The sequence below is a fragment of the Chenopodium quinoa genome, unplaced genomic scaffold (assembly GCF_001683475.1).
Source record: "Chenopodium quinoa cultivar QQ74 unplaced genomic scaffold, ASM168347v1, whole genome shotgun sequence".
Lineage (NCBI taxonomy): Eukaryota > Viridiplantae > Streptophyta > Magnoliopsida > Caryophyllales > Amaranthaceae > Chenopodium > Chenopodium quinoa.
The window spans coordinates 1,003,129-1,030,984 of NW_018742483.1; the positions used below are offsets into that span (position 1 = coordinate 1,003,129).

General features: G+C 32.6%; 2 protein-coding genes across 2 annotated transcripts; one reads left to right on the forward strand and one right to left on the reverse strand.

Annotated features, from left to right (window-relative positions):
• Nucleotides 1–10,217: 10,217 nt before the first annotated feature.
• LOC110719141 lies at nt 10,218–10,919 on the forward strand. Its single transcript, XM_021898047.1, has one exon. The coding sequence runs from the start codon at nt 10,218–10,220 to the stop codon at nt 10,917–10,919; it is 702 nt and encodes a 233-aa protein (XP_021753739.1).
• Nucleotides 10,920–24,771: 13,852 nt separating this feature from the next.
• Nucleotides 24,772–27,448, reverse strand: LOC110719081 (protein trichome birefringence-like 40). The gene is made up of 4 exons (XM_021897989.1): nt 27,059–27,448; nt 26,591–26,768; nt 26,239–26,423; nt 24,772–25,315 (listed from the first exon to the last, which is right to left on the reverse strand). The coding sequence occupies exons 1-4, from the start codon at nt 27,433–27,435 to the stop codon at nt 24,826–24,828; spliced, it is 1,230 nt and encodes a 409-aa protein (XP_021753681.1). The 5' UTR covers nt 27,436–27,448; the 3' UTR covers nt 24,772–24,825.
• Nucleotides 27,449–27,856: the final 408 nt, after the last annotated feature.

Here is a 27,856-nt window from a genome sequence, read left to right on the forward strand (position 1 = left end):
GCATTTTTATTGCTACACATTATGTGAAAAAATCAAAAACTTTTGACTACTTTATCGACACAAAATTTAAGATGAAGATTTTCAAATTAAAAAAAAAATAGCAAAATTTCCAAGTGTTTTAGGTAAAATTCAAATGGCATCAACATCCTTATTAAAATGTGTAATGACATGTGTAATTTGCTAATTTCATATATATGAGACAGAAAATTAAATGAAAAAATTTAATAAATAACAATTTACATAAAATCATATAATAATTAACAAACTACATAAAATTTAGTATATATAGTTACGTGCAATACAAAATGAAATACTACCTCCGATTCATGTTACTCGCAACAAAGGGGTATTCTTTATGAGACATAAAATATTCCTTTGTTGCGAGTAATAAAAACCAGATGTAGTACATAAAACAACAATTTTCCTTACCTATAAATGGAAAATACTCATCTCTGGAGATTGAAGGTAACTCGTGCAGAATTCGTGAAGACGACGAATTATATCTAGAAGAGAAACATCATCAGTCAAACAGAGCTTTTAAATTAAATAAAAGTCAAATGCATTCAACGAAGCTAATTGAATTTAATGTTAGTAAAAAGCATTTAAACAAAGCTTTTTTTAATCAGATGAATGTCAAACAGATGCAAACAAAGTTTATATTAATAACACGGCACATAAAAATAATCCGGCACAAGTGGTGAAGCTAAGAATTTAATTAATATAAGAAAATTTCCTTTTCGTAGCAATTATTTTGTATTGATTGTACATTCGCTACAATATGCATGTATTCTTGTAAAACAATTGAGAAAATCGTATCATTTTACAATTGCTATGGTAATCTTATATAAAATCGATGCGAAAAACAAAATAATACATATCCACCCTTTTTCTGAACGTTTATAAAACTAGTTGTGGACCCTTAAGCGTTGCGCGCGGTTCTTCAAGTTATCGGTATTATCTTTTGGTCCTTGTTTTATCGTTGTTTGTATGTTCATCATATATTTATGGACGTTTTTCCCTTGAGTAAACATTCTATTTTAACTTCTCATAAAAACTGGTTTATTTAGTAAGAAATACAAAGAATTCGAGGATAAATTTTTTTTATTTATTATTCATATATATGAACCCACGCTTCTTGCAAAAATGTTAAGCTATAAATGACTATTATTGCTAAAATATGCATTTAGATCACCATGGCTTTAGTGATTTGAGAACAATGTTTATATTTTACTCTGTATAACTTATGATTAATGTATCATTTATATATAATTAGTTGCTAGTTAAGCACAAAAAGTCTAACATGATAGAATATGGATGATTACGGAGACAATATTAAAGCAACTAAGCAATTAATAGTACAGTGTTACCATAAGAAAATGTTACAATTAAAGATTGACATGACTATGCATCGATTTAGAGTTGTAGTATACACTCTATAGAAAAAAAAATTAAAATGAAAAATTGTTTGGATTAAAGGGAGTTTTAAAATAATTGTAACTTAGGGATCTACAGTTTATATAATTCGATTCTACTACGGATATTAATTTCAATTCTAGTACAAAATTGCTTAGAAATGCTTTTTCCAGTAAAAATTCCCATTTCAGAGGAAAGAATACTCTTCTCATGCATGCTATGCACATAGGTTTCTTTGTGAACAATTGCTACTATTCCTTCTTTCATTTTCCTCTTTCATTTCAAAGTAGTTTGTTTGCTTCCCATAAAAAAAAATTAGTTTTTTTGCTGTCTACAAATTAGATAAAGCGCAATGTAAATGAAATTTAGATGTCTTTCGTCCATATTTCAAATCTTGTATTCAATTTTTGAAGTGTATCAAAGGAATTCATTACGACCTAAGAAACATCAAAGTAGTTCTCGTAAAACCTTTGCATGCATTACTTGAGATTTTCAAAACATTTGACCAAGCAAAATTGTAAGTTTGTAACTATAACAATGCATTGTTGAATACCTGAAATTAAGTATAAGCTTGAACAACAACCTGAAATAATACTAAGGAAATTGAGCAAAGACAAGTTGACAATAAATTTTACGAAATGTAAAGAAAAATGAAACAAAAATAAAGAACACGTTACATGTAAACTTGATAAACACCACAGTATGCAGTCTTAATAAAGCAAGTCGCTAGTTACACAATGACAAAAAAAAAGGTACAAGTACGCTTCAAATAAACTAAACACATCAAGCAGCCTTGAAGTTTTAAAAACATATTGTCCCAGCATTTCTTTGTTAATCTCCTTCTGCTTCCAACTACAAAAACCTTTTTTGAGTCTTCTGACCACCCATGGAGATCTTCCGTAAATAGTTCTCTGTCAGTAATTTTTGCAGGTAATTTATCAAATTCATGCAAGTATAGAGGTTGCTCTACATAATCTGCACCATTTGAATCTGCTAAAAAATGTCAGATAAATCTTCTGAATCTAAGTTCACGCTTTAAATTGTAAATGAATCATCATATTGATCCATCATTTCTCTAAGTTTGTCTGAAGGGGGTGACTCCAAGCTTGGTAAGGAGTAGAAGAAATATCATGGGTATCAAAGTTATACATTTATAGGATTTTCAGCTAGCTTAGAAGCATATTCCTCTTTGTTTCGAGCCTTCTCTCTAAATAGCTTAAGTTCCCGCTAGCCTTGGAATATATCTTCAAACAGCCTGCAAAGAATCTCTGTATTGAGATTTGTTTTATCCAATGCCTACAAAGAAATAAACATTCATCTATTAGTGAGTTAAGAAACACTCTCCCTGATCTACCATTAAATTATGCCCAACAGCAATTACAGCAAAAAAAATCGTATAGCTCCTTATGAAGTTATGAAGCTAAAAAAATATTGATTTCATTGATAACATTTGGAGCTAGAAATTGAATTCAGAATCAGAATGAATGGACTTAATTTTCCCATAAAAAACATAAATCTTAGTCATGTTATAACCCTAACTATCAACCAAAGAAGTGTTCCTAACTTCCTAAGATCTCCTGTGAAGGGTGTCCTTGAATCACAAATGGTTATCACCTGCACTAATTTTGACATATCGAGAACCCAGTGTAATGGTTGAGGAACACCAATACGAACAAACCCACTGTCCCCCTAGCAATTAGGCTGATATTAGTCCATCAGAATTCCACAAATAAACCCATCATCCGTAGTTAAATCCAGGAAACTTAGATGTGTTGGAGTTCCATAAATTATACTTCCTCCAATCCGTTTCTATTTAGTTGACACATTTGATTTAGGCACATATATTAAGGATAGGAGAGAGAGTGAGAGAGAATGAAAAAGCAAGTGGGGTACCTTGTAAATGCAAGGTAAGGAATTTACCCCAAAAAGAAACGTATCTACTAAAAAAGCTTATGAAAAAGGAATACGTGTCAACAAAAAATAAACGGAGATAGTACTTTGTAGCATTATTCCATCAGAAGTCCATAACAGGTTGCAGAATTAGACCCATCTAGTTTCAATTCACAAAAACAGGACCATTTTCACTATATGAAATAGAAATAAAAGACATTGAACCTAAATCAGATACCAACCACCAGAAATGTGAATAAACTATAGCAAACACCAAAAACTTTGCTGCAAATTTCAACACCAGAAATCATAAATTTGTATGCTTTTACTTAATGTCTTAAAGTTCATTTTATCTCTACTTACCTCATCGTTTTTGTGTACCAACTCTCTTATATATATCTCTCTCTCCCTATCACATTTCCCTTTCTATCCCTACCTTGATTTCTCCCACCTTCTTGTTCATTCTTCCTCCCTTTCATCCAGATTTGAGCGATTTAGAAAGCCTTTTTCTAAGCTACCATTTATTACCCTTTTTAATAAGATTTTCTTAAGTGGTCTTAATTTCTACATTAATATTGTTTTCTTAGAAAGGTTCATTACCTATACCGCTATTTACTTTTAAAACGTAATTTTATTTTTTATTTATTATTATTTTTTTTTTATAAAAAATTGCCATGTCTCTTGGTTTTTATGATTTTTTCTAATGATATAAAGTCAATTCATGTTAGTGCCCCTTTATCCTTTTAACATTTGTCTTAAATTTTTTCCAATCTCTTCTTCCCTTATCGATGTTGTGTACACTCTGTATTATATTTCCCCCTCTCCTATTTCATTTCACTTTATATCCTTCCCTTGGTTTATCCCACTTTCGTTTTCCTTGAAGCTGTTCAATCTGTTTATTAGCAAAATCCATCACAATAAACATGTTCTATCTATTTTTTGAAGATTTCACTCCAGAAATATTTAGAGAAGAAATGTTTATTTTGAAGTTTCACAAAATAAACAAAATGTGAAACCGAATTTAACAAAAGTGCAAAATAAACTCTAACTTAAGCAATACCCAAAATTTTTGAACCAAAAAAATCTTCATCCAAGTGTAAAATCTTTACCCTTTTAAAAACAAGAAGTTATGGTTATTGTTTCAAATCTACAGTGCAATACCGCTTATACCCTTTTTTTTTTTGCTTCCTTTTTCTAATTTTTTTTAAAAGTAGTAGAATAAAAAGGTGAAGTTACATGGTGTTTGGTCCTTGTGCCCACATTTTGCTTGATTTTTGCTAATGTGGTCTTTTGGGTGGGTTTTTGTTTCATTTTTTTAAATCTTTCCTTTTAAAATAATAATAATTATGCAACACTTATTACTCTTTGTAAAGCTGAGAAGATTGCCTTTTATCTGATGATGAACATTTTTAAAAAATTGTTTCTTGATTTTTTGGGCACAAAAATTGGGTATTAAAAATTGTTTTTGAGATTTGGTTTTAAAAATTGTTCCTTTGTTTTTTTTAAACACAAAAAATGTTGTTGTGCATGCTTTGTTTGTGATTTTTTTTACCCTTTGAAGAACATATTAATTTACCATCACAGGATATTTGCTATTAATTTCTTCTCTCTGAATTTTTTAATCTGCTATTAATTTGTTGTTTCTCTGAATTTTTATAATTGTTGTTTCTCTATTTTTTTTTTAAAAAATGGCTTGGTTTTTAAAAAGGTTTTCAGTTAGTAATTAATTAGTAATTAGTAGCTAATTAAATGCTGATGATTATAATCTTGAAAAGAAGTAGTATGAGATAAAGATGTTAATTTAGTCAATGAGAATAGTTACTTGCAAGGATGTGGTCTTCCATGTTTTAGGGGCTATTAAAGTGCAGCCTTGTGTATGCTTCTTTGACTGCCAATAGTCTTTGATATTAGGTTAACTTTTACTTATTGAAAAAAATGGCCATTGGGTTTGTACCTACATTAGATCTATATAAATGAGTTTCCTTGTTTTTGGTTAGTCTGGCACTTAAACTCTCTCTTTCATTTGATTTGTTCTGCTTTTGGTGCTATAAAAAAGTCATAGAAAAGTGATTTAATTCTAAATAAAGAAATATCAGGTAACTTAAATCTTGTTAGTTTCTTAGGATAAATGTATATTGCATATATGTATCTTATTGATGATTACATTGTTATGATCTATGGAACAATTGCCAATAATCTTACGGAGCAAGATTCTGATTATCCATGACATAAGACAATTCCATATATTAGAGGACCGTGACAAGGACTTAGAAGATTTTTTATTATAATTTTTATACTTATAGGTGTGTCATTATGTTGTTGTTTGATGAATGGAACTTGATTAGTTCAGTGAAATAATTTGTTATTGGTTTGTTGTGATTTAGTCATGGAATGTAGTATTAGGTTGTCATAATGTATGATTTAGGTTGTCATGAAGTATGGTGGTTGGTTTGGATGCTATGATTGTTGATTTCATGTCATTTATTGTTGGGAAAACGGTATATTTAGTTTGGTATTATCTACTGAATTATGTTATGTGTTGTTAGGAGGTGTGTGTGTTGTTTGGAGTGTAGGTTATTATTGATCAGTTGTTTTAGGAAGCTTCTGAATGGGTTGTTTTTATAGAAAAATAAATGGTCACCATTGATTATTTTTTGTTCTGTTTTCTAGGGGCTTTTGGTGCTAATCTACTTGAATTATACAAAATTTTACCAGATAACGAAAGATAAGCATTTGTTTATTGTGCTTTAGTGATGAAAAGTGATGAAATCATAGTCCTAGAATAGTCATGAAATAATAAGAGATGTGGACTTGCTTTGTATGCTGTTATATTATAGTATATGGTGATAGGAGAATCTTTTGTTTCCTATCATCTCTTCTGTAGTTGTTTTTTGGAGAAGCTTTTCTCCTAGGAAGTGTCCTGTTTTATGCATTAGTTATTCTTGTCCATCTATGTAGCTATATACTTGCCTTTTATTTAACAGTATTTGTGTTGTGATTTATGCTACTACTATGAGCTGCTTTTCTAGGGTTGTATATAAGAATATGTAGTCCTGTCATAGGTTGCTTTGTTTCTATAAAATGGCAGGATAAGTTGTTTAGGTATCCGCATTTGGGTTGCATATAATGGTTAGTATTTTGGGCCTTTTGAAAATTTTGATGCATGTGTTTACAGGTCATGGACTTGCCACCCATACAAGTAGTGATGCCATTTTGTCCTCTTCTGAAGCAAATTACCAAGTACTTGAACTTTCCTTATCCAGATTACCAGTTTGTTAATGAGCCATGGAGCATTGCTTGTGTGGTGATTCAGATAGATTGCGGTCCCATTGCATCTGTTTACATTGGTGGCTATACTAGCAGTGTAAAAAAGTCTTGTGAAGTGGCTGCTAGAAAGGTTGTTTATGACCTAATGAAAAATTATGAAATCGTTGTTGAGGATGTGACTTATTTAAGGAAACAAATTTATGATCGCTGTAGTCAGCTGTTTTGGTTCAAGAAAGAAGAGCTAGAGCGCATTGAAAAGGAGGAATGCAAAGTCTGTAAGTATGAAGGCCTTCCTTTTGGTGCTGAGGATAATCATAGGAAGATTGTAATGGATTTTGTTGTCATTTTAAGGGCCATCTTTAGAACTGTTGAGATAAGGTGCACTCGAATTGAAACAATTGGGCATTCTCCTAACGAGTATACTTCCTGGTTTACTAGTCATGCCTCACAAAGAAGGAATATGTTTTCGGTGTTTATTTAGTGATCATTGCCAAACTACAACTGCAGCTAAGCAAAGCCTAGCTAGAAAGGCTATTGACTATCTTAGCGATGTCTTTAACCTTGTCATAGTTGATGCTAATTATAAGGTCACAACAGCTAGGTTTGATGTCATCTTATGTACCTTAAAGAGAGAGAGCTATGTAGGTGTCAAAGAACATGTGCTAGGAATTAAGGAGGAGCTGGAACCTTCTACTGTTCTTATTGAGCATGATTGTCTTACTCCACTTGGACAGGAATTTCAGGTGCCCGTGTCTATTCCACCTTTTTTGCCTCCTAAGAAGCGTCTTTTATGACACATATATGCTGAAACATCTCCTGCTGCAGATTCTGGTTATTGTAAGATGGTCTCAGTGTTTCCAGTCCCGGAAGATTTGTCTTATCGTTTTAAGCGAGCAAAGTTTGGGTCCAATAAGAATTAGATCCTATTAGTGTGTGCCTGAAAAGTAGTGTTGCTGTAGTTATATTGACTAGCTCTTTTTGCTTATTTGTGTAGCTGGGTTAGTTCCTTATTACTAGGACTATCTCTTATTCTCCAGTCTTATATTAGGGCTATATTAAGTGACATTGTGTAAGGCATCTTTTGTGAAAAGCATTTCCGATCTTATGTATTTTAAATAATATATATTTGATGGAGTAATATAATGGAGTTAGCTAAATTTTTTTACGTATGAGTGTTGTTTAGCCTATTGTTTTGACCTTTGAAAGATGCAAAATTTACATATGTTGTGCTTTTATGTGTTTTTTGTTTATTAAAGTGGTTGCAATGCAGTTGGCTAACTACCTATTACATTATATATTTGGCAATAACCAGGATCTATGTAGTACAACTGCTCATACTATGGAATCACAGTACGATAGCTACGTAGAATCGTTATTTGTTCAGCTATGAGTATGTCCTGTAACATATGATTTTTCTTTGTTATAAATAGATACACCATCTAAAGTTTTTATGCTAAGCTCTGTATTTCCAAAATCATGTTGTAGATCGGTTATTACGAGAACCATCATCTTCAAAAGGATATAATACTAAACAACTTAAAAGTTTAGAGTCTGGGTCTCAAGATGAAATGCAGAGGTATATCTACCTGTTGAAATACATTTCAGTAAAGTTTCACATCCGTGAAGTTGTTTCGTCTTAGAAATAAATCATTTAATTTCTGCAATATAGGCTATAAATGCTCAGAGAAGTACCTAATGGAATAGCTGCATGTTTTGCTCCTTCTATTTTACTAGGATGCAGAGTGTGCCTGCTGCAAAGTTTTCCAAAATACTCTAACCCAAGCATCCTGTTACAAGTAATTCGGACTGTGCCTAATCTTATATGACACTAAATATCTATACTAACCATTCAAATAAAAATATAAATACAATCCATATTTGTATTCCCAATTTCAATTAAGATGTATATGTTTTAGTGTTCTACAAATATGTTTTGGTGAGTAGGGATCCCTGATGCAGTAATTGGCAAAAAATTACCTATAGAACCCTATGAACTTCCTTCTCCTACTGAGTGTTCCAAGTGTGGGGCGCGTAAATTTTCTTTTGAAACACCCCACTTCTGCTGTGCTGATGGTGAAGTTAAGATTGCAACAAACGACTTCCTTGCATAGCTTGTGAGACTGCTCACATCTATGGACGAAGATGTTAAGCATTTTAGGCAGTATATACGCTTGTATAACAACATGTTTGCATTTACATCATTGGGTGGAAAATTTGATGCTAAAACTAAAAAAGGGATTTGTGTATTTAAGTTACATGGTCAGCTATACCATTATATTCCCTATTTACTCCCTGGAAATGAAGGACCTAAGTACATGCAGCTCTATTTCTATGATGGAGAACTTGAGGCTAAAAAAAGGCTTGGTTGTTTTCTAGAATTAAGGGAAGTGTGTTGGCTATTCTCATGGAAGTTACTAAGATAAATCCTTATGCCTGGTTCTTTCGTTCACTAAGAGAGATCCAAGTGACTGAATCGACACAAATTTTGATAAACAAAACAATTGTGCCAGATCAGCGTGTTTACAATGCTCCCTCAACTGATGAAGTTGCTGTCATATGGCCAGAATATGCATCTTCCAGTGGGTCGGAAATTCCCCATATTCTGGTGAAAGAAAAAAAAGACACATCTCAGCATGGTACACTTGAAGACGATCCATCTGAAAATGATTTATTTGCAGATGAGTTGCGTCATAATAATCTACCTACAAAGAGTTTGTGTCATAGAATCATGCATTATTACCGCTGCTATGATCCTTTAAAATTCCGTTGCTTTTTCCATACAGTGATTGTGGGTGGATACAGGGTTTAAAAAAGATGTCTCGGGGTGGAAGACAACAGTTGCAATCACATAATGATCCTGTTTCTTCGCGCAGTGTTCATACTACTGAAGAGCTGCTGGAGGAGGATGCAAGATGTATGTACATTCTATATCTTTTAGCACTTAGATAGGCCATATATATAGATGTATAGTAAGAACAAAAGCAAAAAAATTATTACTTAAAAAGGGTAGAATCATATGGTTGGTTATGTTCTAACATGGGATTTTCATTGCTATATAGTAAGCTGTTTTTGCGGTTCATTAAAATTGGGAAAAAAATTGTGCATTTGCAAGTGCCAGTGGAGGCTCATCGAAGAAATATAGGAATATTTCATCTAGGGAATACTATGCATACAAGCTTCAATGTAGACCTAATAACATGTTGCTAAAAGAAGGTAGATGCTTTCAACTGTACATATATAGTGGATGTGTATGTCAAGGTTGAGAATACACGGCTAGATTTTTTTCGTAGAAATCAGCAGACTATAAGAGCAGATCTGTATCAAGGAATCCTTAATACTATTGATTGTGGAAAAACTTTTGCAGCAAATGTGGGGCGTAAAGTCATATTGCCTCCAACATTCATTGGTTGTCATCAAGATCTTAAAAAGAGGTACTTAAATGCAATGTCTTTGGTTCAGCGGTTTGGTAAACCTGACTTATTCATTACAATGACCTGCAATGCTAATTGGCCTGAAATTAAACAAGAGCTTGTTGTCGGAGAAAAAGAACAAGACAGGCAGATATAGTTGCAAGGATCTTTAGAGCAAAAGTTCTTGCTTTAAAGCACTTGATTAAAAAGAAAAAAGTGTTTGGGGAGGTAGCAACAATGATCTATGTGATTGAATTTCAGAAAAGAGGCCTACCTCATGCTCATTTTCTAATAATTCTAAAGCAAGACTATAAAATCAAATGCCCTGCTGATTTTGATAAATTTGTATGTGCTGAAATACCATCTGCTAACAACAATCATCTTAGGAAAGTTATTCTGAAGCACATGATGCATGGTCCATGTGGTCATTTGGATCTAGAGTGTCCTTGCATGAAACATAAGGGAAGCCATGGTCGTTGTAAATATGGGTATCCAAAGCAGTTTTGTGATGAAATAAGAAATAGCACTAATGGATATCCATTGTATCGGAGAAGAGACGCAGGAGAAACTGTTACAATTCGAAAGACAATCATGGATAATCAATGGGTGATTTCATATAATCCATATCTATCATCATACTTTGATTGTCACTTAAATGTTGAAGTGTGTTCTACTATAGAGGCGGTGAAGTATCTATACAAATATGCTTATAAGGGTCATGACAAGATATCTTTCAGTGTTGTGCAATTTAAAGATGCTATGCTCATCCATGATGAAATACAGCAATATCAATTAGGTTGTTGGGTTTCTCCATGTGAAGCTGCTTGGCGCCTTTTTAGTTTGGATTTACACGAAATGCATCCACCAGTTTTGCCTCTTCTTGTACACTTACCCAATTCACAAATTATACAGCTAAGGCCTCATGAACAACTTACATAAGTGGTTTCACATGACAAGCGTTCTAAAACGTGCCTTACATAGTTTTTTCGCATGAACTGTAGGCTACCATCTGGAACATGTTGGTTACACAACGAGTTTTTAGAGCACTATCGTTGGGATGCATCTACAAAACATTGGTATAAAACGCAAAATAAGAAAATAGTCATTGGTAGATTGGCTTTTGTTGGACCTTCAGAAGTAGAAAGATACTATCTTAGATTATTGCTGCATAATGGTACAAGTCCAAAGTCATTTGAAGATCTGCAAACAGTCAATGGTCATTTATGTGATACATTTCAGCAAGCTGCACTTAAACTAAGGCTATTAGAAGAGATTATTTGGTTGATATATGTTTGAAAGAAGGTTGTGTAGTTCAGATGCCAATTGCAGTTCACAAACTCTTTGCTACTGTACTTATCTTTTGCCAACCCAGCAATCCTGTCTCTCTTTGGATGAAATATTATAGCTTTTTGTCTGAATATTTTAGACACAAATATGCTTCTGATCCACAAAAAGTTAGGTAGTTCACTATCAGATCAGTTGAATGGTTTCTTAAATCAATGGGAAGCTCTCTTGCTGCATATGGCATAGACCATTTAGTTCATCCTGATGATGATGATGAAATACGGAGAACAAAGGATACAGAAGATGCATTGAATGCTCCAATACCAGACAAATTTCTACAATGCAAGAGCCAATTAAATCAGGTCAACGAGAGGCATTTAATGTCATAATGAATCACGTTATAAAGCAAAAACCTGGAGCATTTTTCATAGATGGTCCTGGTGGAACAGGAAAGACCTTTTTATATAATGTTGAAATAAGGCTCATGAATAAGATAGTTTTGCCAACTGAAACATCTGGTATAGCTGCAGCCAATATTCCCTCTTGAAGAAATGCTCATTCATGGTTTAAAATTCCATTGGATCCTCTTGATGCAATTACTTGTAATGTGCCTAAACAAGGCAATCTAGTTGCACTACTAAGAGAAACAACACTCATCATTTGGGATGAGGCTTTAATGGAAAAAAAAGAAAATGTTGAATCACTTGATGTGTTGCTTAGAGATATTTGTAACCCTGGCCTATTATTTGGAGGGAAAATTGTCGTCTTTGGAGGAAATTTCAGGCAAGTTCTTCCAGTTGTCCCAAAGAGAACACAACGCGAAGCAATTGCTGCTAGCTTGGTCGATTCTACTTTGTGGCCGTTGTTAATTAAGTTTAGATTAATAGAAAATATTCGGGCTAAACAAGATCCAACCTATGCAGCCTTTTTGCTGGCATTAGGAAATGGACAGTTATAGAATAGTGAAAATGCTCTTGTTCAGCTTCCACCAGAAATTGTATAGCCTTATGATGTTGTTGTAGCTCAAGATATGAAGTTCACTTCAGTTGCTTTTCCAAAAATGGATATGCTTCCATTTAATGCTGATATATTCACAACCAAAGCTATACTCACACCAATCAAAGATGATATAGATGTTATTAATGGAATCTTAATAGCAAAATTTCTAGGTGAAGCAGTAGCCTACAAGAGTTATGATTAAATGATTAACGATAATTGCTCCATATATCCTACAGAATTTTAAAATAAGCTTTGTCTTGGTGGCATGAGTCCCCATGAGCTTTTATTGAAAGTCAACTAGCCATTTATTTTGTTGCGTAACATCTTACCGTCATGGTCTTTGTAATGGAACAAGGCTGATATGCAAAAAGTTCTTCCCGAATCTCATTAAATGTGTTATTGTTGTTGGCCATCATAAAGGAGAGCATGTATTGATACCAAGAATTAAGCTAAGACCATTAGAGTCTTTAGCGTATACTTTCCAATTTCAGAGGAAACATTTTCCTTGAAAGCTTAGCTTTGCAATGACTATCAACAAAGCTCAAGGTCAAACACTTAATAAAGTTGTTATTTATCTTCCACGATCATGTTTTTCACATGGTCAGTTGTATGTTGCCCTTTACCGAGCTCGACAAGCAGCAAATGTGAGTGTTATAACTGACATGGATGCTGATTAAGCCAGATCTGGGTCGTGTCAGAAATGTGGTATCCTATGATATTCTTTATATGAATGGCATCATCTAGCTACATCAGTGAGTGATTTCTTTCCATTCCCTCTTATTATAGTGCATTCATGTTTTGTGTAGTATTTTTATATTAGATTACCAGACCATCTACTTTTCTTTAAGTGATGAATTGATTGTTTTCCTGCAGGTTAGGCTCCTTAATAAACTGACTTTCTTTTTAAGTATGGCATAATTTACCAAACAACATAATAAGTTTTATTTAAGGTCTGGTATATATGCTATTAAAAAAATTTATGAACATATTTCTTTATATTCTGGTATAATATCAGCCTCTATGAGTTACTAACAAATAGTAAATGGATTTTTGTTTTCTTTATAGTGTTATAGGGCTTTTTTGCTGATCACAGAGCCATAGAAATAACAGCTTATCTTTTGGGTTCTGCCTCATATCTATGTCTAAAACAGTCAACCAAACAGCATCTCTAATTACCAAGCTACTTATATGTACTATATAAATAAACAAGTTATTGTGATCAGTTTGAATTTTATGTATATATATAAAGCAAACAAACAAACTACTGTAATCAGTTTCAATTTTATGTAGATATATATACTGCACGTATATGTATTTTATAATACCCTTAATGCGTAACTTGTGTTATCTTGACACTAAAAACGAAAGCGTTGTCATTATAACCTAAGAATTTGACAAATACACAAACTAGCAACAAATCTACTAATAAATCAAGAAAAATAAACTGTGTAATTTTTCTAAAAAAATAAAAAATAAAAAAAAAGGATACTTTTGATTATCTACCACTACTTGTGGACAAAAGATAATCCAAAAGAAGAATTTAAGGGAAAAAGATGTTCTTAAAAATGACAAAAGAAATAGAAAAAAAAAAAGATATGGTCTATTATTACATATGGAGTGCATGTGATAGGAACAGTAATTTCAATATCATTTAAGGCCATATCACAAGGAAACTTACAAATCATAACATTTTAGTTACTTTTAGATATAAATAATACAATAAAAGATATATAGAAATATATTTGCAACCTAGGAGATATGGAGATACATTTGCAAATTTGTATTTAGATATTAAGAAAGTACACCCTATATATCTCTAAAATATACAGTTCCCTATTTTAGAAGTAAGGTTACTGATTTTATGCAAAGAAATACAGCAGAACACTGTTACAGAAACAGTAAGGTTGAATTTTGCTTCTTCCTTTGATTTTATTTTAAGGTCACTTATATTATAAAAACACTAGGCCTTATTGCTTTCTCATACAGCTCATTGTCCAAGTAGTATATATATCACAAATAGAAAACAAAAAAAAAGGGGCAAAACAAAAAATGCAGAAGTAAAAAGAAGGTCATATTCACAAACATCAGCACTAAACCCTCTGCTCTTTGACATGTATGATCAGCTTATAAGTTAGTTTTATTAAAAGTTATTGCTTACTGAAAATCCATAATAGATTGCATATGTGCTACCATTTAATATTTTAACAGCTCTAGCTATAATGTAAAAAATAAATAAATAAATAAATAAATAAAAAGTCATTATTTGTCTGTATGCAAATTACTTATATCATGCATAAACTCATGTTAATGCTCAAAATTACATGTTTGTTCACCATGTTAGTTTTTATGAAATATGGTTGGTATTCCACTTGATTTTATTCCTATGTATTCACCTAGGCATACCCTTTTCATTAACTTCTAGATCAATTTGTTTACATTACAGTACAAAACTACCAAGTATTATAACCCTGTAGGCTTAATTTACACCATTAATGTCTAAATTCATGAACCAACCCTTTGTGCATCTGTACTTGTAACGAAACAGTTGCACAGATACAATTAACATGTAAAAATAGCTTTGATTTGGTAGCTTCAATAAATTGCTACACCTCAATATGTTTTACAAACCAGAGAACAACATTTGAGACTAGAATATACTACATACATTAAAAATATAAAGCTGCATATGAGATAAGCTGCATATGAGATATATAGGTAAAGTTAGTAAGATTGTGTTGCTTATAAGTACATTACACTAGTAGAAAAATAGCAATAGGCAGCGGTTCAAACCCGGTCTAAGGCACCGGTTTGAACCAATTTCTATATGGGGGTGCCAATTACCCCCCTTTTTGCACCGCTTCAAAACCGGAGCCCTAAACCGGTTTTGGCACCAGTTAACCGGTGGCCAAAATAATTAAAGGCACCGGTTAACCAGAGCCTAAAATAATCTCCCACGTTTTTTTTTTGTGGCAGCTTGTTTTGGCACCGGTTAACCGGTGCCTTTATAATAATTTTTTTTTTTTTCAATTTTTCGTGCAATAATATTAAAAAAAAACACCCTGTTTCCAGCAATAATAATAACCTGTAATTCCAGCAATAATATTAAATAAAATAATTAATAATATTATTATTATAATTACTAATAATAATAATATTATTAAATATTATAATAAGATACAAATAATATTAAAAACAAGAATTCATATTTATATAGATATAAATATTCCCAAACGCAATGCAATAAAAAAAAGTGTTATATATATATACAAATGATAGTAAGTAAATAATGAATAATAATATAGTTCAAAAGTTATCATAAATTTACAATTAAAATTCCATTTACATGTTGAAGGTGATAAAAGACGCCAACATGTCACGAACTTCATTAAGTTCCTTGATTGTCAATGGACCATCCTTTTGGACTTTGCAAAACTTGAAATACAAAAAAATTATGTTAGAATTAATTAATTAGGCAAAACAATATGTATTTTATCAAATATGACCCAAATATGGCCTATTTGACTTCTATTTAGCCCATTTCCTACATTTCTTATCAAATGAACTATCCTTGTGTAGATATCCTTGTTGTTGTCAAAATATCCAGTGCATATGCTGCAATTTACTCACACATTCTCTTCTTTTGTAGATATCCTTGTTATTGTGTTGTATGTTGCAGATGAACCAAGGAAGATTGTGACAACCCTGAACAAGGAATCTTTTGTACGCGACATGATAGTTATAGATCATAGGTACATACATATATGCCTTACATAAATTCATCGTGAATACATCATCATCATAACTACAATCATTTCATTCTCACTTTATGCACCTACTTTCAGCACTAATTCACTAGTAAAAGTGTGTACTTGGAATGACTTATCTAGAAAACAATGCGAAACTCTTGTTTTTAACAGTGAAAATTACAAAGTGATTGGCATCACAGCTCTTCGTCCTATTACTCATAAAGATAGCCTACATAACAGGCTAATAAATAAATATCTAGCCTCACCTTTTCCATTCATTATCAACCACTTAATAATAACTTTTATCTTTCTCAAATCACAAGCTTACAACTTGAATCGTCAATGTCAACCGTGATAATTAAATTGCCTAAAGGCAAAAATGCAGCTGCCTTGACTGAATGGTATCTTAATTAACATCCACTTCTTGGATCACTTAATAGCATATATGTTAGATTCTTTCAGACTAATGCACATAATATTTGTTAATAACATGGCAAGAAAACATCAGAATAGAGTTGCGGATGCTTGGAATCCACCTGCATAGAGAATTTTAACAACAATGGCCCACATGAAGACCAAAAAGGTAGATTTATATTATACGATAGTTGTGTGTTGTTGTTGTAAAGCCCTCTATGTCTTTTCTTAATAACAATAAGATACTTCTTGTTCATGTGATTCTAAAACTAACACACCACACACCAACATTTTTCTTATATTTATATTGACAATGCAAGCAACAAAAACACTTCCACAGGAGGTTTATTGGCTTAGAGTTACAGCATCTGATATTCAGTATGGCAGGCTCAGGACATACATAGGATGTTCTTACTGTGGAAAACAAACACAATTGCCTTTGGGAGCAGTCTATGGTTGCATAGCGTGTGAGAGAAATAAATTATCCGCTACTTACCGGTACCAAAACTCTTACGGATTAAATTAAATAGCCACAGAAATGTATCAGTGATAAGAATTGAAAACTCACACTAATTCTTCAATTTTTACATAGCAACTATCATTTTTACTGCTTCAGATGGAATTGGAGCGCTGCAGCTTACTGCATTTACTGAAAACTCTGTGTCGCTGCTTGGCATATCCACAATTCACATTTTATGTTTAACACAAATTATAGTCCCTTGATTCCCTTGAATTCTTGCTTTGAAAACTAACTATAAATCTACCTATACTCTGGGATGACACCACAAAGTTTGGTCAGATAGCCAATAAGCTGCAAAACACATACTTTTTACTTAATATTGGCCATACAACTGCTCTGGAATAAAACAAAGTGTTGCAATGGAGTATCAAAGGTGTAGAGATGGAAGACACCATCACAGATGATGTTGCAGGAATCAGTTCTGTACATGTTTCCGCAAGATCTGGTGGCAAAAATGCAGAAGCAACTGCTGATACAGAACATTGTAAAGCTAAAAAGGGCAATGCATTGCAGCCAAAGATAGCTAGCCTCAAAGCAAGACCATAAAAAAGAAACAGTTCATGCCTATAACTTATCAATCTTCAACCAAGAAGAGGAAGATGCTTGCTTATTGGCAAAATCAATGGCTGCAGCACAGAAAGCAGCTCAATCAACCACAAGAGATTCTAGATCGAAAAGGAAAAGACTCAATGCTGATGATGAATCTGAAACTGCAACACCAGTGAAAGATGCCATTGAATATGAAATAGAATCAACAATCAAAGCCACAGATATAATGAAATAAAAAGAAAAAGAACCATCTTATCGTGCAGCACTTAAAGGAAAGGGTGTGGCCTTTGACACAGAGATTGTTGCTGCTAAGACAAAGTAGGATGTTAAGCAAGAGAAAGAAAGAAAACTGACTCTGAAGACCTTTGAAAAAGAATTAAAAAAGAAAGTTTATGACAGATCAGTTGGTTAACAGCTTCACTTATTAAATCTTTTGCTATGTACATACCTTCTAAGGCTATACATTACAAGTAAATATTTTGTATCATGTGGGTGTTATAAAAGACAAGTATCTTGAGATTACTTGTCCCACAATAACACCACATAAATAAAAAATATCAACTATGCTTAAGGCTTTTATAGGTTGTGGTCTTGGAAAGGAACATAACTTATAGAAATTTCTTTTCTTAGATAACACCATTAGTAGTGTAATCACCTTTTGTTGTCTGATTCCCTAGATTTAACTACAAAATCAATCAGACATTATGGTTTTATATAGGAACGAGTAACTTAAATTACTTGTTCCTATGTAACACTACTTTTGAAAATAGTCTTTTGCTGTCTAAGTGCTTGACTATAGTATGTCAACCACTGTGTAATTAGTATATCAAGGAACTTAGCTTTATGTTCCTATGATTGCAATTAGTAGCTTGTACTTATGATATCAAGCTAATATGATATATTATTATGGTTAAGTAGTGCAAATTATGTATGTCGCCATCTATTATTATGTATGTAGTCAGTTATTTTCATACGAAACATAGAAGAGTCTTCGCTTGTTTTGTGACTAGCATCCTGACAGTTCCCAAAATTAGAGGTCGAACCACTATCACAATCATCATCATTGTTGTAGTCATTGCTCTTAGATTCAAATGACACATCCTCTAGGTGTACATCCACTTTTTCCTCTCTCTCAATCTCAGAATCGGAACTCACATCGCTTTAACCATCTTCATAAGTCTCATCATCTTCCTCAGTTTCATCTTCTTCTTCAGATTCTTCGCCTTCCTCTTCTGGCTCCCCTACTTCCTTCTCAGCATCTTCCTTGGTCTCATCATTTCCCTTAGTTTCCTCTCTAGCCTCTTTTGTCTTACCACCTTTCTTAGTTTTTGTTTTATCTTAATCATTGTCTGACTCGACAATGATAACAGGCCATTCTCCACAGCCATCCCTCTCAATTCCTCGTTTTCTTCTATTGCTTAGTTCACCTTTTTCATTTTTACTCTCCACTTTTGAAATTCCTTTTTGTAAAAATTCTAGATGACTATTCATCTGCTTTGTCATATTCGTAACCGTAGAAACCTAAAAATGTCTCCCCAAAACCAAACCCGATGATGAACAACCTTTCACCGTCGTTTGGTCGGGTTGAGTATTTTTCTTGGAGTGCTTGAATCCATATTTCCATTTCATAAACAACCCAATTCCTAGCCCATTTCCCCAAACCATAATTATTTTCCTCTTTTCGTTCCTTTAAACCCAAAATAATTCATTTCGTGTCCTTTAACATCATTCATTTCGTGTCCTTTTTATAAAAACATTTAGTTCAGTTTATTTTATTCCATTATCTGGGTCCAATGATTGAATATTTGGATGGGGCTTGAAAATAACTTTCCAACGATATATTATAAGCCCAAATCCGAGTTATAACGAATAAATTATGACCAAAGTATTAAACTGAGCCCAAACCAAACCTAAGTCCACCTTACCTACGACCCAATGATCATGTGGAGGGTCAAAATTATTTAATCCCATTCCTAAACAAATTAGGATTAATTGGAAGCTTCTATAAGTTTCTAAAATATCTTAATTATCCCTTTTGAAAAGATAAGAATAAAGAGTTTGAAATTGAATAAAACTTTTCTTTTTGAAAGTCCTAATTCTATCCGAATTGAAAGACGTTCAAAGATAGACATATATTATTTTTGTGACTCATATTTTTCATCCAAATTTTATATGGTTGGATAGCACTTGAAATTATATTTCCAATGATATATTATAATATCAATTCCGAGTTATAACGGAAAAGATATGAATAAAATATCAAACTCTATCCAAAACTGACACCGTATCACTATTTCGGCCATATCTTTTATTCTACATAATATTTTAATCTGATTCTAATTGGGTTAGAAATTAAACTTCAACATCTTTCCAACGATATCTTATTTATCTTATTCTGATTTCTGGATCAAATGGTATGATAAAAACAAAAACCACAAAACTGCAGTCTATCGAGTTTTATTCCGATTTAATTCGGATCTTATCTTGTTTTTTCGACCCTTATTTTTTCTCTATAAATATATAGAGGTCATATATCACTTTTTTCAATCATCAACAAGCTTGATAACAAATTCATTCTCTTCTCTCTCTTTAGCCTAAACACTAGCCTCCCCATTCTTTCACTACTACTTCCTTAAGCACTCCAAGGAGTACATACTTAACCCGAGGTTTCGTCCTTAAACCAAGGCGTGAAAGGTATAATTAACTGACGGTTTGGACCAAATCAACTCTACTTTTTATTTAATTTAATTTAATTTACATTTGATTTATATTTTTCATTGAAGTTACTAACAATTTATTCATGATGTAGCAATTTAAAGGAACGCGTGGAATGTGAGTAATTAATTAATTACATTACTCTTATTTTATTTTAATATTGCTAGTATCATGATTAGGGTTGTTATTATTATTATTTGATTTGGCTAACGCTATTATTGTTAAATTGCTTCCAATATTAATGTTTGTTCTATTATTATCTGTTGATCACCATGTTGCATGTTTAAAGGGAATATGTAATTGAAAATCACGCCTAATAAGATAATTTGGACAACCGGTTTAGGTTCCTTTTTAATCTTACTATTTAATCAAGTGATCACAAATTTTAGAATTATGTGTTGCATCAATATTAAACCAATTTAGCATAATAGATTGGAGCAAATTGAATCTTTGTTTGCATGCCTTTGAGATCGCAGGAATCACTTTCATTATAAGAATCGAGTAGAGGCCAATACGGGCGAATGCGACTGCATGAATCACTTCGTACCATCATCCCTGATCCTCCTTTCGTGGTTCCGAACCATATGGAGTTAGTAATCTCATGGATTATGAATGAGGTGTAACCTTCACGGGTCAATCGTTGTTGTCTATCGTTGTCCCTTTATCGTGGTTGCCTTAAATGATGCGTGAACGGTTTACAAGTTCCTTAAAAACTTGTTGGCGACTCCCTAATTTCCTTGTCCCTAATCGTATATGTCAATTTTCCACTTCCTATCAGTGCCAAGCATATTCACAACATGCTTAACGTATAGGCACACTTTGAACGACGCCTACAGTAACATATAGCCAAAAGCTTGCAACATTCTGTTCTTGTGTCTTAGACTCATTAGGTCTCTGGATTGGTGGTATAAAGACCTTTCCAGAAGTAGCTTTGCTATCAGTGCTACCCATTGTTGTTTGTAAGATGTAAACACAAAAGCACATAAGAAAAAGAAAGATGAAACAAATAGAAAGAAAAAAAACAGGAATATAAAAGACAAGACAATAGAGCAGGGAAGAAATTATACACCACGCAAAAGAACTACTTCAAATGACCAATGAAGAGTAAGTCCAACAATCATGACAAAAGCTACAAAGAATAAAAGAACTTATGACTTACAAAGTACAACTTTTCAACTTCTTTACATGAAAAATCTTATATTCTATAAGTATACGTGCATTTAAAAATAATAAAAAAAGAAATTTGTCGTTCGTAACATTCCTTATATGCACAATATATAATACACACGTGTATTAGTCATATTTTCGGTTTAAGATTTGTTTTGACAAATTTTTTAAAACAGCAAATCGAAATTTTAGATCACTATTACACCGTACCCCGCAAATTTATGACAACTTACAATACATCATATTTGCTAATTTTCAAAAAATTTAAACCTTAAAAGTTATTTAAAGATAAAAAATCAATTACTAAAATCGATATTTAACCGATTTAAAATAACACAAAGTACTTTGTATTATACTGCCTGTGTCATAATCTACCCCAACAACCACTTAAGCAAATCTATACCCATTTTAAATACAGATAACATTTACACGCATAAACTAAATTAAATTAGTACAACACATCTATTTAACAATGTCATTACCCACAATCAATCTGTGTTTATTGGGCTATCGAGTGTGTGGCGCGCGATGGCTCAACTAATAACCACTCAAAACTCTCACTAAGGCCTTGTTCTCTTCACCTTAAAAAATAATATTAAGTAGGAAAAATTAGAAAAAATTATCCCAACTTTCATCCATTTTGGTAGAATATTCCCAACTTTGGATTATGCTTTGGATTATTCTAGAATAATCCGAACTTTTGGGGGTTTTCTTTTTCTTCAATCCCAAATACCGGTTATCGATTGAATGGGTTTCTTTTTTTGTTTTTTTTTTAAAAAAGTGACATGTCACACTTTAATTGGTTAAAATAATATAAAAACAAAAATTAAAAATAAACAAAAAAAGAAAAAACCACCACCCAAACCAATCAGGCCACCCATAAACATATCTCCGCCAACCACTACTACTCTTCAATTCCCTCCCCTGCGCCAGTTTCACCCCACCACCCCCAACTCCGGTTTCCCCCTCCCCTAACACCGATGATGCGACCCACCTTCCTCCCCTCCTTCTCCTCCAGCTCCATCATTCGATTTCCGCCGTTACCACCACTCAAAACTCTTTTTCGAGCCACCACTACTAGTCGAAACCCCCTTTAAAACTCTCCCCCACTCCCGAAAACCCCAAAATACCCTTCCCCCACCATCGAAAACCCAAGCCACTAAGGTTTTCAACGGTGACGGTGAGAATGTGGCTGTTGGGGGTTTTCAGGAGTGGGGGAGGGGTTTTGAGGGTGTTTCGGCTGGAAATGAGGGAATTGTGGGTGGAAGTGGGTCACAACTCCGGCACAGGGCGTTTGGGGGGAAAGCGGCGCACATTTGGGGCAAGGGAAGGGAGGAGTTGGCGCGGTCGCCGGTGGCTGGTGGGGGGGGCGTTGCGGTTGTCAGATAGCGCATTAAGGGGTTTCAGTTTTTTTTAAAAAAATGATTTTTTTATTGGACCAATTGCAGCTTGACACGTGGAAATTTATATATCAAATTTATATATTATTTATAGAAATTTTAAGATAAATTTTTAATCTATATATCAAATTTTAAAATATATCATTGATACAAAATTAGTTAGGAATTGATGTCCTTTTGTGATAATTTTCTAACTAGTAGGGATGTAACAAAAATAGTTAGTAATGTTAGTGGAAATGTTCGATTTTATACATTAAAAAAATTAGCAAAAAAAAATTAAATAAATGTATCCAACGTGGCATGACACATGGAGAAAAAATTAAAACGACAAGTGTCGCTGTCTCGTAACCTGGCTAAAAGTTTAGCTTTATATATTAATTATATGATTAGATTATATAAAATACGGTACATTAACTGGGTTTCACCATTGTAGTTAGGTTAAACTAGAGATTAGTTTTGTAAAATATTTAACTTGTTATAGGTAGGGGAAAAATTGGTGAAGTTGACATCGATTAAGAACCATATTACTTTTCAAGTTGGATATATAAAATGTTCGGGATGAAATCAAGTTGTGGGCTGGGTCACCACGAGTCATTAATTAGGTCAAATTGGTCAATCACTTTTGGGTCTAATAATCAATCATCGATTAATAACCAATATGTCTCCTACATAAATTGGTCTTGTATGGACCCGGTCTACAATAAATTATTATAAACCCAAAATTTGACACTTTTAAATAATATAATCACTTTTTCGATGATATGATCACTTTTTTAGACGATATAATTATCTTTTTGTGAGTCATATTTTGAATTATATAATCTCATATTAAACCATTTAATGAGATTATATAATTATCTTTAGGATGATAAAATTTAAAAATCATCTTTTGAATGATGTAATTTACTATTTGACACTTTTTATAATGATGAATTCACTTTTTGAGTGATACATTTACATAACAGTTACAGGATGATATAATCACTTTTGTTGTAATATAATCACATTCGTATGGTATACTAGAAGGTTGGATCTGCAATAAGTTATTGTAGATCGGGTCTATTCTAGTCTTTACATTCCTAGATTATCAATTTGGTTAAATGTATTTCATAATCATCGTAAACTTTTGTATGTAGTTAGTCACACTTTGGCCAACCATCATAAGGGTCGTTACTTCATTAGTGTTATCTGGTTTATTTGGTCATCGTTACAGGGTTTACTTCGTCATGTCATAGGGGTTACTCGGTCAGTGTTATAAGGCTACTCGATCAGTATTGCAGGAATACTCGAATAGTGTTATAGGGAGCTACTTTTTTCTTTCACATGTGGCCGGCCAACCGCACAAAAAATGCATTGTTTCATAATATAATCTTATTGGAAATTTTAAGAATTACCACCTTCTATTATGTCTATTTTAGCAATTATCACCTTCTATTTTATTTTTTTTTGTTTGAAAATTACCACCTCTTTTTAAAAACATCAAAAGTTACTACTTTCTTGCCTCCGAACTACTACATGACGTCATCTTGGGCCCACCCTTTACTTTCCCTTTCTATTTCCCTCCCATTTCTCATTCCTATTTCGATTTTCATCTCCCCTTTCACTTTTTTTTCCCCCAAACCACCAATAATTGTTCGTCAATTTTGATTTGGAGGAGTGAATTGAAGTGTTTTTAATTTTTTGGGGGAAAAAAAGTGAGGGAGATGAGAATCAAGTTAGGAATGAGAAATGGGAGGGAAATAGGGAGGGAAGGGAAAGAGTGGGCTCAAAATGACGTCATGTGGTAGTTAGGAGGCAAGAAGGTGGTAACTTTTGATGTTTTTGAAAATAGAAGGTGGTAATGTTCAAAAAAAAAAATTACAATGTGGTAATTACTAAAATGGACATAATAGAAGGTGGTAATAGTCAAAATTTCCTAATCTTATTGAATATCCTAGTCAAAGGAGAACAGACAAAATAAATAAATAATTAAATGTTAACCAGAAAAACAAGATCAATGAATGCTAATATAGCTAATTAATAGCTAAGCATATATCTATAAAAATACTATATTATAGATCATAGAAAAGAGAAGTATACAATAACCTATTCCATGTATCCGGAACTCCAGGAAGGCACCAATGACTACAATCAGCATGAGCTGGAAGAACATCCTTATATACTTTTGTAAGATTCTTCCAATCTCTATACCGATACATTGATGGATGTGCATCTATTCTATACTCAGATAATTTTGTAATGTTCAAATACTTCACATGTGTTTTTCTCTTCTCTTTTATAACCTTCTCTATAATTTCAACCAAAGAATTAGGGTAGTATGATATATATGATTCATCCTTTATAGGTTGAGTTTTCTTGTAACACCATTGATCTGATTTCGACGATTTATGTTCGGTTGAAATACTCCTGAAAAACACAGTTGTTTTCTTTGGATCCACATTTTCTTCAACCCATGTTTGCCATGTTCTCATGCCTCTTTCATAAGCTAACTCTAGTTCCATGTCTTCGATTAATTTTCCATCGTATTCAAGCAAATCATACCTGAAAAGGTGTACCCATTGTTTGTTTACTTCTCTTGTACATTAAATTAAATGTTATCTACTTGTTTGTTTGTCACTAAATAAGATGCCACACTTTTATGTTAAGTTGTTCTAAAGTAATAAACTCAATACAGATATAATTACTTCCTTTCTAAATAGAAAAATCTTGTAAGTTCTCTTTAAATCTTAGCTTGTCTAACCAAGTTGTCCATAATCTTCCTTGAATAGGATTCACCTTAACCCCGTCATCAGTTTTCAAATACTTGCAACACTTGTATTTATGAGTATTTTCGGAGGACAAGCAATATTACATGAAAATTGATTTTTCTTAATGTACAAGAGGTTAATGATGAGGGTAATTTAATTATTTATGTTTATTTGTAGGAGAGGAATAAAATAAAATTTCAATTAATTAAAGTGAATGAAACCATTAATAAAATATTAGTAAGTCCATATATATACTAAAACAATTATACAAACTTTCAATTATTTAGAAATGACTCATAAAAAAAAGCAAGTGTTGTGAATATTTAGTAGCGGAGGGAGTAATAATATTTTAAATTCTTTATGATTTTTTTTTTTAAAAAAAATTCACTTTATGTAAATATATACTTCGTATATGGTCTCAAGTATCTCTTACCTCATAAGAAATATTATAAACAATATCCACCATCTAAGGCATCTATTTAACTCTAGTGCTCTTCAAAAAATATTAAAATGCTTAAAAATTTAATGTATTAATACTCCCCCTATCCCTTAATACAAGCCTCTTTTTAGCATTTATTACTCACATAATAAAAAGAAAGATGTTTTAAATTTAGAGATGAAGGGAGTATTAACTATATCTTACATTTTTACGTAATGTACATATCTAGTGGGTCATTAATACGATGTGGTAGAAATGAACAAGAAATTAATACATACCTTTTGTAAGTTCCAGTTTGAGCCCACCAATGGCCTGAGTTGAATACCATGATATCAGCCCCTGGCCAATGTTTTGAGTTGGGTGAAAGTTTATCGAGGACTAGGACCTTTTTCCCGCTTTTATGGTTTAGGTTGAAGTCAACTAGAAATGGGCTCCAATAAAACTCAACTGTGAAGTTGTAATCCTGCATGGAATACCGTAATATGATTAATCATGTTGTGGTGATAATAAATAAATAATTAATGGTTTTATATCTTACTCGTATTATTCTCCCTCTATTAGAAAATAGTCGTGTGTAATTTGAACTAGTAATATGATAATCTTGTTGAAAATAAATAGATGCATATGTACCTTTGCAGTCAAGGTGATCACTGGAATGCTACTATTGTCTTTCACAACAGCTCGAGTCAAAGGAATTGAGGAGTAGAGGGTGCAAGCAAGAGACTCCCACATATTTCGATTTAGTGAATCTCCTACTAAGATCACCCTCTTGTTCCTTAGCCTTTCCACCATATCCGTTCCGTTAAGCCTAAAGAGATCAAAGAGCACATAATCATGTTAATGTTATCTTGTTATTTGTTGATACATGCAATCCTTGTATTGTTATAGTGTTTCACCCATTTATTGATAATAACCTACTACACTTTGACTAATCTGAATTTAAATCAAGTCAAATTACCCCAACAAATGATGATACCTTCCTATAAACTCAAAATCACTTTAGGTGAAACAGTTCCCTTACTAGCGATTCTTTGTTGCTAATATAGTTCATCATGCAATAATATATAAAAATAATATTAATTATCTATACATACTTACAATGGTATCGAACAATCTCTAGCCTCCCATTGCCAATGCTCGTAAGCAAGATCTGGCCTTCCATTCTTCTTGCAACTCATCTTCTCCTCAACAAATGGACATTTGAGCGGATCATAGGCCGGACTTTCTTCCGGCTTATACACCCATCTCCCATCAAATATGTTGCATTTCTTCTCAATGTGTAATTGTTTTCCCCTAAAATTTGGTACGTCTATTGAACTAATACTTATATTAAAAGGCCCTATAATATTTCTAATAGCTAAAAGATTCATACTATAATTGTTTTGTTGCATAAAAAGAAGAAGAATAAGCCATCCAACTAAGCTTCCAAGCCCGAAGAGCCTCCATGTGTCGGTGATGGAAGACTTCATCTCCATATGACTTAGAAAAAAATTGATTAATTTACTTTATGCTTAAAATTGATTTAGTATACTATGTTTATATGTAATTTTATTGTTAGAATAATCATAACAGGTCAACTTTGTCGCTATCCACGAAATTACGGAATACGAAATATATTATTACATCAATTCCAAAATCATTATTACTAATTTACTATGTCTAATCACTTATCTTCACAATTAAAGAATAAACACAATAAAATTTTATTATTTCATGCTATTCTATTATAATTACCTAGTTAAATATAAAAAGTCGGTCGAGACAAACTATTTATCCCTCCAATCTCAGAAAAACAAGAATTAAGATACACAAGTTGTTATTGATTAAACTAACATGGAATAGTATTATTACATAAGTGTCTTAAGTTTGGAATAATTATAAAATATTAATAGTATG

Bases quoted from the DNA above. Each gene is read 5' to 3' on its own strand.
- LOC110719081 (XM_021897989.1), bottom strand. From the start codon at position 27,435: ATGGAGATGAAGTCTTCCATCACCGACACATGGAGGCTCTTCGGGCTT. The intron at 26,424-26,590 runs GTACATATGCAT...TATTCCATGCAG, and splicing joins TGATCACCTTGACTGCAAAG to GATTACAACTTCACAGTTGA. The intron at 25,316-26,238 runs GTATGTATTAAT...ACACCTTTTCAG, and splicing joins CAAACTGGAACTTACAAAAG to GTATGATTTGCTTGAATACG.
- LOC110719141 (XM_021898047.1), top strand. From the start codon at position 10,218: ATGATCTATGTGATTGAATTTCAGAAAAGAGGCCTACCTCATGCTCAT.